The sequence below is a fragment of the Falco biarmicus genome, chromosome 6, assembly GCF_023638135.1.
Source record: "Falco biarmicus isolate bFalBia1 chromosome 6, bFalBia1.pri, whole genome shotgun sequence".
NCBI classification, from domain to species: Eukaryota; Metazoa; Chordata; class Aves; order Falconiformes; family Falconidae; genus Falco; species Falco biarmicus.
Window position 1 is genome coordinate 5,888,671 of NC_079293.1, and position 12,492 is coordinate 5,901,162.

Below are 12,492 nucleotides of genomic sequence, written 5' to 3' on the forward strand. Positions count from 1 at the left end.
AACTTTATGGATGTACAATCTGTAAAAAAATTAACATGATGAGTGGATCATTGTGCTCCAGAATGTCTCAAAACCTTTTCCTCACAAAACAATTCTCCTTTAGAAGATATTCTACAGGCTGTTTCTTTAATATAGAAATAACTGTAATCTCCAAAGGGAGTGCAATTGGCCCAGAGGAACTCCAGCCTTTGTGTGCTGTTAGTCATCACCATTGACTTGAGGCAGCTGTATGGCTTCGTTAGGATCCATCAATAATGAATGATTTTCCAAAGAGGGAGAGGAAAAGGAGCCAACAGGGATGTGGAAGGAGGTGAGAGGATGTCAGTTAGCCAGAGAGCCAGTGGGAGCTGCTCAGTGCTGTCTGTGCCCCATGAGCTGACTCGTGCTTTTATGCGCCTGACTGCTGCCGAGTGCTATGGCTGCTTTTGGTGGTTGCCATATGGAGCGTTTACAGGTAAGCTAAGCTATCAGCTGTGACCAAAACTCCCTTATTCCATACTTGTGCCTGCTCGGAGGGTGGAGAGCAGCAAGGCCAGCAGTGTGTGGTTGCTTTGGGGCTGCAGCGGCACCAGCTTGCAGTCCCCCAGCCTGAGGGGGGAAAGGGTTTTTAGTCTCTTCCATCGCGTTTCCTCAGCTGCTCGAGCTGGGCAGTGAGCTGAGAAGTTGCTGTCACCACAACAGGCCCTTTAAAGACTGGTAAGGCCTTGGCTATGGTTGCTTTTGTGAACGCTGGTGGCTGCTGTAGGAGGTGTCGGGAAGCCCACCTGCCGCGCTCAGGGGTTCGTGGTGTCACTGCATGGTGGGTGTTTCCAGCCCTTCCTTTGGTTTTGTCAGGTAGGCTGTTAATTGCCTTGATGATGAGTACTGGCTGGTGTGTGCTTTGGCTTGCGTTGCGTGGGAGCTAGGTTTGGTCTCAGCAGTGGGTATGGTCTGTCGGTACCTCTGTGAGCCTGGAGGTCACTGCGGTGTCTGTGGGAGAGAAATGGCTTGTTTCCAGGTGGGACCAGTGGGTGTGGAGAATGGCAATGCTTTCTTTTACAGTGGGTTTGAATCTCCTGCTTGGTAGTGTTCTGCTCTGTGGACTATCTGGACTTGTTAGCTTGCTTTAGGGAACAGGGAGGTTTAGAAACTGTCCCTGTTGTGGCTGCTTTACCCCCTGAGTTGGTCTGTTGCCCTGGGGATATGTGCCTCCTTGCAGTACGAAGAAGAGTTTGGCAGCAGAAGGCAGGTTGGCCGAGCCAAGCAAAGGCATCCCTGTAACACAGGCTGACGTGTCCTTTCTACGTTTCCTGGGGTACCGCTGGTCAAGATGCTGTGGGCCGGGCTTTTGCATGGGCTGACACGTGAGTACAACCCCATGGAGGGGCAACGCTCAGCCCCTGCTGTTGTCTGCCTTGCTGTCGTGCGTCACGCAGGCTGGGCTGGAGTCGCAGGGTATGGTAGCATGGGCTCAGTTCAGGCAGGTCTGCTCTCCCCGGGGTTTCTGCTGCAGGTCTGAGCGGCATCACTGGTGTGGAGCAGGTTTGGTGTGCTGGGCCATGCTGCAGGGAGAGGGACAGTGGCTGCCCTGGGGGCTGTGCCGTGCTGAGAGCTCCCCGGGGTGCGATGCTGATGCATGTGGCTTGGTCACCATCTGTTGCCTGTTGGTGTGCCTGTCCTGCTCTGTCACCTGCCTCTGCTGGTGCAATGGGGTTGGAGGACACAACACACTCTTAGTGCACAGCGCGGGGCAGACAGTGGTCCTGTCCTTCACGCCCCCTGTGTTTATTTTGGTCAGAGATGCCCTGAGTCCCCTGGGTGAAGGTGGAGGCAGCAGCTTGGCTGGGGGCAGACTGGCTCTGAGGAAGGCAGGCGACAGTGTTGACACCCTGTCCCCAGCGTGCAGGGGAAGACAAGGCGCAGCCTCTGATAGCCGTGAAGCCCCAGGTCTCAATCTCCTTCCTGCCCATGGGCTCTGCATGCGTGGTAGGAAGGGGTGCAGCCTCCTACCGATCTTAACTAAACCCACAGATAACCCACTCTTTAGTAAGGAGAGAAACTGCTGTAGTGAAAAATTGAAGGATTATGATCTGTGACTTGTGTGTGTATGCAAGCATCGGACCAAGACAACCATGCTTAGTTTTGCAATCCTAGATTAATTTCTGTGACCTAATTGAATTATTTTTTTCTTTCTGCTTGCTTCAGAATTACTGTCCAGTCATAATACAAAAATGTTCTCCTGAAATTGCAAAAATAAGAGATGGAATATTTTCTTGTTACTTCACATTTAAAAAGTGATTCCTTTTATTTCTCGTACACAGACTTAGCAATGAAAGAATGAGGAATTGCACTGGAATATGTATGAATAAAAGTAAAACGCTAGCTGGTAGGCTTGATTTTAGTGGTCAGATTCTCCAATTTAAAAACTCTCAAGCTGGATGTGTCAGCCTGTTTTTTTTTATTTATTGGAGAAATAAGCTTGTTGAGGCTTACCCCAGCACTCCAGCAGCTTTGCAGGCTGTTCCTCCTATAAAGGAATGAGACATTATTTCTGTGTGCATCACAGAAGTGGAAGTCATTTGTGTGGAACTTTCTATTCCCCTGAAAAGGTTGTTGTAAAAAGCTTTGGAAAGAAAAATCCACTGGAAGGTCACTCTGCTCGTTGCAGGCATGCACATGTGATTTCGTGTTTTGCTTCTTAGTGCTCCTTTAAAATTAATAGCCAGAAGCTGATAATTTCAAATTATGTGCAAAACAAGAGTTTGCAAATGAATAGGTATTCTGTCCTTCCTCTTCCCAGAAGTTACATTTTGTTCTTTAATTGACAAAATGTGTATTTCATAAAGCGTAGCTGCAAGGAGACAGTGCTTTATGTCTCACCTCATAGAAATGTGTCCCATTTGCAGTCACGTGGTGTATGAAATGAGTATGGGAAACAGAGTGCTTTAGAAGATTTGAGTACCCTAATGACATGGGATCTTGCACCAGCTAGAATGAAGGTCAGAATTTGTCATGCAAGAAATTAATCCACGAAAACTTCAGAGAGCTGATCTATATGCTAATGTCTTCTAAGAATGCAGTGCGAGCAACTGGAAGAAGTTAAAATATGGGGGGCTGTGAGAGGAGTGGGGTGGTGCAGGGGGGCATCCCCAACACTGCTTATTGCATCTGGGAACCATACTAGCTGTGACTTTAGTTTCTACTGATAGAAGCCGCATGGGAAAGAAGAAGAGAGAGAATTATTAACAAGAGATCTTAAAAAATTGTGACACGTGGGAAGACCTTTTGGTGTATCATGCAGCATCTTTCAGTTGGAAGAATCTTGACAAACGTTAGAAATCTGATTTGTAGCAAAACTTCAACAAAACAGTAGCAAAGGCTGTGCGGAGCAGTGCCGCTGTGCACAGCGGCGCCATGGAATAGAGCCTACAGCCTGATTTCCTAAAATGAAGAGCAGAGTGATGCTTAGGTGGTGCCTATCAACATAGCACAAAGTCGCCTTGCTTTTTGCTACAGGTTACTGGATGCCACTGTGGTGTGGAGGATGGCTGCAAAGGAAAGGAAGGAGAAAGAGGGAAGAATGGAGGGAAAAATTCATGAACAGGAGCCACAGACCAGGAAATACTGAAATGAAGAGGAAAGAAAAGTGATTAAGAAGGAAAAAAAGTTAAAACAAATACATCTTCCTTAGGTCTTTGGACAGAGTTTCATATCATTTGGTAATACATACTTTTTCCCACAGCTCATTCATGGTTACATCTTCTACTTACAGTAGCAACACTAAAACTTTACTGTTAAAGGCTGATTCAGCACTTATAGAAATTAGCTGAATTCTTCCCGGTCACACTTACTGAGCAGTGATCAGCAGTGAAGTTGCTGTATACTTGGGTGGGGACACATTAAACTCTAAGACATTTTCTAAATTGTTCCCCAGGGCTGATAGACATGGCAGGAGATAATTTCAAGTTAACAATAATTTGAATGTAGCAAATGGCTAATTTAGACTGAGTGGGAAGGAGTAATCTCATCACATAATATTGTCTACGTGGGATTAATGAAAAAGTAAACCCCCTCGGGCAGTGGCCGGGGGGGGCAGCAACATTGGAAATATTACATACATAGCATAAAATAGAGAATGTTGAAGAATAATTTTACAGATGATGGACTTGGCATTTATTCAAACAGATAATTTTTAAAAAAATTATTCTTTTTAGTCTCAGGATTAAAACAGATAGCAATTACAAAAGGATTATGTGTTGGGGCGTCTCTTAGGAAATAAAACTTGTAATATATTGGCTAGACAAAAAATATCACACTATTTACTGTGTCCACTTAGAGCAATTTAAGACAATTCTTCACACAAATCATTTGGGTGTGTAAAAGAAAAATCAGCCTGTCTGTTACTGATATTTGCAAGGGTTAAACAACACTCAGGCACAAGGACAATCTGCATTTGTGCTGGAAGCCTGTATTTCCCTTCAACACTGCAACGCTCTTTACTTTTTGAGGAGTGGAAAGGGAGTCCTTAGAAAAGATTATCTTATTCATTTTACCTTTTTTTTTTTGTTTTGTTTTTATTTTGTTCCCTCCTGGTACATGCAAAGGACAGGGTCTGCTGGCACTACAGAGAAATAAGAAAGGACAGCTATAGAAAACTAGACAGCTCAGGTACATGACAGTGAAGTCTGAACAGTGACAGCTTTTTATGTAAACTTGGTGAAACAGGGACTTTATTGTAAATGGTTTTGGAAAGTTCAATCCTATCATCTATCTCCAGGCAGGATGATCAACAAAATGAATCTCACATGCTGCGAACAGCTCGGTACCTCATTGTGGTGGGGAACCCTGAACTTTAAAGGGATGTGGATGAGTCAAATGTAAATGGCTCAGGATATGCGCGGCTCTTTGTGTGTTTTTGCTGTGTCTGGGATGTGCTGTGCACTGGAGAGAGGGCAGCTCACCTCAGGAGATGACATGATCTATGTGGGAAAGAGGGAGAAAAAGGACAGACGGTACACACACAATAATTTCTCCACTGCCCATGCTGACTACTGTTCTTTCATGAGTCATGTTGGAAGTGGGTTTGAGAAGGAGAAAGGCATCAGCTGGAAGGAACAGGAGAGATGTTGCGCTGCGTGAAGGTGGTAAAGACAAAGCTTGCAGAGTAGAGAGTTGATGTTGGCACAGACAGAAGAGCAGGAGCAGAATGCAACCTGAGTTACCTGTGCAGGTCCCTGAAAGTGAAGATACAGGTCCCTAAAATGGTAACGTGAGGGTCAATTTTAATGTGTTAGAAACAGGACAACAAAGATAGGGTACGGAAGGAGGATGACAAGATAAAAATAGCAGGTAAAATAGCATTTGAAAATTTGTCTTTTGGGAAGGCCAACTGGCTGATGGGTGCAGTCTTCAGGGCTAGGGATGTATAAACTCACTCCAAAGCTTATACGGAGCGAAAAACTTCTGGATAAGGCCTGGAGACATGTAAGACAGAGCAAGACCTGACAGGTCTGAACAGCTGCACATCATGGAAATGCTGATAACAGTGCTGCGACAGGTGGAGAGAGTAGGGGCTCACTCCAGTAGCACCATGATAAATTTAGGGATTAGAGAGAGTCAGAAACCCAAAGGCAGGGTGGTGGGCTGGGGGCGTAAAGGTAGGAGGAAATAGTGATAAGAGGGGACGAATAGGCTGATCTGTATGAACGCTGCTATAGAGAGGGGAGGAGAGGGGATGAAAAACCTTTTGAGAAATATAGGAAGATAGGAAGGCAACTATGCAAGGGGAACATTAAGGAAATCATTAGACTTTGAGAATGAAAGAAGACAGGATAAGGAAGATGGATGCAGGCTGAAGGTCTCCAATACATCATTAAGAGCTTGCTTGGAAGAGGTTGCGTTGCAGACCGTGGTGTGGCTTGGCCTGATCCAGGATAGGTATGAATGGGGACTTGCCATCAACAAGAAGTCAGAGTTCAGGAAATGTCTCCAAACTCTTTGTAAAATCAGCCACACAGAGAAAAATGAAGTTGCCAAACAATGGTGCCAGACTAGCAGTTTTTATTTCCATGAGACAACAGGTAATTGCTGATCAAGTTAAATTGTTTTAAGAAACCAATCCTTTAATTTGTTCCTGACTTTGAGTCTGAGCTTGTGGAAAATGTACAGGACATTTTCATCAGTCTAGTGGCATTTGTTGGAAAACATAGCTCTGTATTTAGCTAATGACTTAATTAGAAAAGCTGTAGTCAGCTGGCAGTGCATGGTGAGTCTTTATTTAACAGGGAAGCACAAAAATTACCCATCCATCTGTTTTTTCCTGTTAATTACCTCTAAATATTAACGGTGAATAGAGTCTTCAAGCTGATTGGTAGTTTGTGGTAAGAGTGGAGATCAGATTCTATTAAGACATTAGCAGAAATGAAGTTACTGTATTTTACAGCTTCCATACCCGTCTCTGAAACATTTCTACCTACCTACAACAGATGCTGTGGAGGTCATGTTCACCATTTCTGGTCCTTCTACCATACTTCTGGCTTTAAACAAGCATCAGTGTAGGTGACAAAGTTAACTAAGCCATTAATTTTGCATGAGAAACGTGACCCCACATGGCATGCCAGCAGCTGCGTCTTGCTGTGGGTTCGGTCCCACTTTGAGTGCGGTTGTTAGCGAGGGTTGGACTGGTTGGCCTCCAAAGATCCCTTCCAACCTAAATTATTCTGTGTGCCCATGTGCCCCTTAGAAGCAGCAGTCAGAGCTGGCAGCCTATCTCATTTTGTTGGTTTTCACCTCTGAAACACCTTTTACCAGCATTGTCACTCCCATCTTTTCCCTTTTCCCTTCTAGCAAAGACCGCCCGTACAGCCCATGCCATGGCTGAACCCCAGTCCCAGAGGCAGCCCCAGAGAAGCTGGATGGGGTGCAGCATCTGTCTCACCTTAGCTGAGCGCCTTGGAGTGACCCAGGCTGTCTGCTGGGGCAGCCTCACACGTTCACTTTTCCCTTTCTGATCATTGATGTACCTGAGCATCCTCGTAGCAGAGCAGCAAACTGCCCAAGGGACACCAAAACCCACTCTCTTCTAGCAACAACTGCCCATTTGTCTTGTCTTCCCTGCCACAGTCACCTTTTTGGGGGAAATTATGCACAACCCGTGTTCTTTATTAATTATTTCTATTAAGCTTGCTGCAAAAAAAAATTCTGCAGCAGTTCTTACAAAGTCTACTTCTTACTTTAATTCCTGGGTATTTTATTTCCCTAATAACATACATACTCTGGGGAGCTGCTTTGGAAGTTTTACAAATAGGCAGGGTCAGGCCACTCTTCTCCAGCTTCAATCAACAGTTTCCACCACCAACAAGCTGCAAAAACCACAATGGATCTCTGTGCTTCCTCATTAGAAGATGCTTTCAGTGGCTGACATTATTTTTGCCTCTTTTCAGATACTGATGTTAGCTGTAGGGACTCCAAAGGCAGCTGGAGGAGGCAGCTGTGACAAAAGCTTAGGAAGAGCAGCTGGAGATAAACCTCCTAAACTCAAGCATGGAAAACTTGGCATCCTTAAAGCAGAATCCCACTGCATGTGGCTAAGCAGCAGGTCACACTTTTGTCACCTTCAGACTTGACTTACACTCAGCTTGCAGCACTGTGTCTTTCCAAGCGAACACTCTCTCTCACCAATGATGCCATTTCTCAGCTCCTTGTGGAGTTTATTACTTACATGTTACTTACCACTTCCTTGACTCTTGATAAGAAAAATGATTGTCGTCTTGTAAATTTTCAAAACATTTTTCAAAGATGACTTCCAGTGCTGTTGCAACACTTTTGCTATCTCTAATACTTGTTTTGATGGATTTGGAGCTGCCATACTATAGTTCACTGTTATTGCATGTCAGGTTGATGTATGTGGTATTTTCTATACAGTATATTGGTATAATTAAAAAATAATTTGTCCAGCAAAATGGACAGGGAAGAAGATTATGGTGCAAGGTAAGTAATAAATATTTAAATGGTGCTTAGGAGTTGCTAATGAACAATACCAGATTCTCAGGTTTGATTTTGCCCCTTCCCAGCCTGATTTCCACAATGCCTGAACCAGGACATTTTAACTTCCATAAGCACAGAAGCAGGATACAAAGGACTGTAAGTCTGTCTCTCAAGACAAAGGGAAGTAACTCCATGAAGGACTCCCAGGGCAAGAAATCCTGCTAGAGGACCTGACCATAGGTTAAGCTGGGAAGAATTCCATTGAGAATTGTAAAATGACGATAAGGCAGATGCGCAGACTGCTATTTAAGACAATTATTTTCCCTACTTTTCTCTGCTGCTGTTCAAACAGACAATAATTTGGTTTTAGAGGAAGTTTCTGAATTTCTGTATATTGCTGGCCTGCTGAGAAGATACCCAGTTGTTTTAAGTTGGCAGGGTAAGATCAATCAGTCCGTGGTGTCGTGCATCGCAAGGTCCAGGTGAGGTGTGGCACAAGTAAGTGCTACCGCCCCGGAACGGACCAAGGCACGAGGCCTGGGCCCTGAAGAAGCATGGTCAGTGGTATTAAAAACGTGACCCGTCAGATGTGCAGTTGGTCTCACAAGCGTGACACTTGCTAGCTGCGTCCTCAATGGCCAAACAAACTGCACAGGTGTCTGCCCAATACTTTGAACATAAATCTGGAATCTTACACAAAAAAGAATAATTACTTTGGAGTACAAAATGGGATACAATTTTAGATGTAATTAACTGAATTTTGCTTTCTGTTTTGGGATGGTATTCCTGAAGAAAGGAGTGTTTTATTCTGCCTTAGCCCAGGCTGGTAATGGTGGTTATTTTCCCTCTAAACGGCTGCTACAGTTTTCTCCGAATGCCACAGTAAAGATTTGCTTTTTCACTGTCATGACCATGAGGTGTTTATTAATTTTTGAGTATGTATTTATGAGGTTCAGTTTATAAGCCTTTATATTACTACAGTGCATGTTAATTTAGACACTTGATTCTTAAATGGAAAAAGTATAAAAGTGAATATAATTGTTTGCTTCTCAAATTGATTACACAAAATGTCTTGAACATGAGTAGCTAATAGTTTCTGTTTTGTTGTTGTTTCATTGCTAAAAAACCTTTTCCTTTGTAGAACAGATTTATTTCAAACTCTTTACCATGGATAACAGTAGAAGTAAAAAACGGCATAATGAATTACAGGCTAAAGATAAGTCAAGCAAATAGGCAAACACAAAGATCCCCTTTGTCAAGGGAAGTGGTGACAGTCAAATTATTTTGCTCGCTCTTAAGGCCGGGAGCCATGTCAGCAGCATCATCTCCCAGTACTTCTAAGTATGTTCTCGACACCTGATGAGCTTTCTAAAGGCCAGCTTGAAGTCTTCATTAAAGCTAGTGTACAGCAAAGGGTTGATAAGGGAGTTGACATATCCAAGCCAGGTCAAGAAGTCCGCTACTTCTGGAGAAACAGTGCAAACGTGGAGGCCCACAAGCAGCTCCTTGATGAAAAAGGGCAACCAGGATAAAATGAAAGCACCTAAAATCAGCCCCAAAATGCGAGCAGCCTTTCGTTCTCGTGTTGTGGAGATCTGCTGCCGGTCACCAGCCAGGTCTAAGTCATTCTCAAAAGGAGGGATCCTCACGGATGCATTGATTTTATCGAACTCTGTGGTTGGGTCAGACGTGGAGAAGTCCGAGACGCAGAATGTCTGTGTGAGCTTGCAGCTGGCAAAGGAGTTCTGGCTGTCGGTGCTCCTGTTGCTGAGGTGGCGGCTGGAACCCCGCTTTTGGTAAAGGCTCTTTGCAGCATGGTAAATTCTGTAGTACAGGATCAGGATCAAAGTCAAGGGGATGTAAAATGCCCCAAATGTGGAATAAATAGTGTAGATGACGTGGTCATGCTGAATGCGACACTCACTGGGAATATTGACGCTGTGGTGATTCCTCCAAAACAAAGGGGGCATTGATATGAAAATGGAGATAGTCCACACAGTGACTATCATTAGCCCAGCTCTTTTTGCCGTTCTTTTTCTAGCGTATTCGATAGCATCTGTGATTGCCCAGTACCTGTCCAGAGCAATGACACACAGATGAAGGATTGAACACGTGCAACAGGTCATGTCGACGCTAAGCCAGATCTCACAGATGAAGTATCCCAAAGTCCATTTATCTATCATTATGTAAGTGATGCTCAAGGGCATGACGAGAACAGCAACTAGGAGATCTGTCACAGCTAGTGAACATATTAAATAATTTGCCGGCTGGTGGAGCTTCTTGGTTGTGGAGATTGCTGCAATTACAGCAGAATTCAGCAGCATAGTCAAGGTTGTAATTGTGGCCAAGGTCAGGGTAACAAGCATCTTTTCAGTTACTGTTTTAGGCTTTGCAGCCACGTTGGCTTCAGTAGTACAATTTGTGAAATTCATTTTCCCCTCCAGGATGCACAGTGAAAGAAGTTGCTGCTTCAGGTAATGAAGAGTTCCAGGTTCAGAAGTCACCCATTTGAAAGAGGGACAGAGATGCTCTAGGCGCGATTTTCCTTTATAATCCCATATTCAACAGAGCAGCAAAAAGCTTCCAGGTTTCCTCCTGTTCATTGTTTTCCTAGAAGATAAAACCACGTCTGTTAGTGAACCTAGAAAAATCCTGCCTTTTGGCAAAAAGCCCTACGCTTCTAATATTACCACCTGAAATAAAAATGTTGGCCAGTTTTTCCTTCTCTTCTCCTCTCCTGCCTTTTCTCTCCCTTTTTCTCTGCGTTCATAGTTAATTTCTTTTTCTTTTCCAAAGGGCACTTTGGACCAGATTTCCTGCTCCTGTGAACTTGTTATTTCTCCTTTGGTTTTGGAGATCTCACTTAAAGTGGGAGATTGGACTAAGGGACCTCCAGAGGTCCCTTCCAACAAACATTTCTATGATCTCTGTGAATTACTAATACCAGGAGCTAATCCTTTTCCTGCTTGTTAAATATGCTCCAGCAGATGAAAAGCTGAGAAAATCTGCCTTTCCATTTAAAGTGCTATATGAGAGGGATCAATTACTTCTACATATCACCTTTGGGAAAAAACAAACAGAGCAGCCTATCTTTGCAAAGGTGTGCCAGCGTTTCATAGCTTTCTATTCTGCTTTTTCATATCCATGTCTGTATTAATGTCTTAGAAACAGTACTTAAAAATCACTCACGTTACCTTTAACATGCAGCTTTCAAACAATGTTTAAAGCTTTATGGCAAACGCTTAGTTTTACACAGCACATCAGTGTTGCTAGGAGCTTATATAGCTTTGTCTAATTATTCCTGACATTTCACATATCCCACTGCGTGTGTCTTTAGAGGAAACAGACAAAAAGCTTTTGCCTTTGCTCTGAGCTTTCTATCAAATTGTGCCCTCTGTCAGGCAGTCCAGTATGATGCAAGGTACAAACAATAATTTAAGAAAAAGGTTTGATTTTGTTTCAGGAGTTCTTATGTCTTTTCCATACGTCCCAAATGCTGACTGAAGCTAGAGTTAGCAGTCTGTGAAATGCAACTTGGGATATCCTCTGGGGCCTTGCTTACTCATTTGTAATTTATCTTGGCATAAAGGATGTAGAAAACTGAAAGCCTGGATCCTTTTCCATTAAAATAAACAGAAAGATTCCTTCCTCTGGCTTCACTTATTGAAGAGTAAGGAATCCTCCAGGCTGGTCGTACAGGCTACCTCAGCTGGCAGAGGAATGAGATAGCGGCTGCCAGAAATACACTTGCCCACTCTCAAGACAATCTTTAAGGCAGATGCTGTGAACCACATCCTGGAAATGCTGATCTTTCTCTATTTTGACTACAAGTGGCTCCTTCACAGTTGCACTTAGAATACATGCCTGATATTTAGATGGCTAAATCTGAGAGGTAAAATCCATTCTCACTGACACCAGTGGGACTTGGATTAGGCTCTGAGAGAATTTGCACGTGCAAGCTAATGAGGAATTAAGAATTTGAATGAGGAGTTATGAATTTAAAGCTAGTCAGCTGCTTAGCTCTGTGTACATATGCTCTTATTCAGAAATTGGAATGACGTCTTCTGAATGAGCTGAATGAGGAACAATCAAAAATAGATACTTCAGAAGATGACTGTTCTTTGTGGATAGGCCCTAGAAAAGCAGATCTGTATCGTCATGGACTCTGGGTTAGCAAAATTTGAGTTTTAAATTCTACCCAAGGGACAGCAGAAGCCCCTTCCTGCCTGAAGCAGATTCCACTCTTCAGAAACTGCTTTTGAGTATGAATGGCCTGGGAGAAAATATCGGGGCTGCTTATTAGGAATAGGCTGGACAAGCCAGAAGGAAATTCATTCATCAGTCTTCAGGTTGTTACGGCACTGGAAATGCCAATTTGGTCATTTAGGCCTAAAGCCAAAACTTCAGCTCAAACCTTCTTCACAAATTGTTGTTGGGAGTGTCCTCTGTCAAGACAGATCTTGATTTCATTATTTTGTACCCTTATTATTTCTGATGCTTTGACCAGAGGATAAGGCAAAGAGGCTT

At 43.7% G+C, this 12,492-nt stretch overlaps 1 protein-coding gene across 1 annotated transcript; it reads right to left on the minus strand.

The window, feature by feature from the left end:
* Positions 1-8,898: 8,898 nt before the first annotated feature.
* Positions 8,899-10,565, minus strand: HTR1E (5-hydroxytryptamine receptor 1E). The gene has a single exon (XM_056344027.1). The coding sequence runs from the start codon at positions 10,395-10,397 to the stop codon at positions 9,303-9,305; it is 1,095 nt and encodes a 364-aa protein (XP_056200002.1). The 5' UTR covers positions 10,398-10,565; the 3' UTR covers positions 8,899-9,302.
* Positions 10,566-12,492: the final 1,927 nt, after the last annotated feature.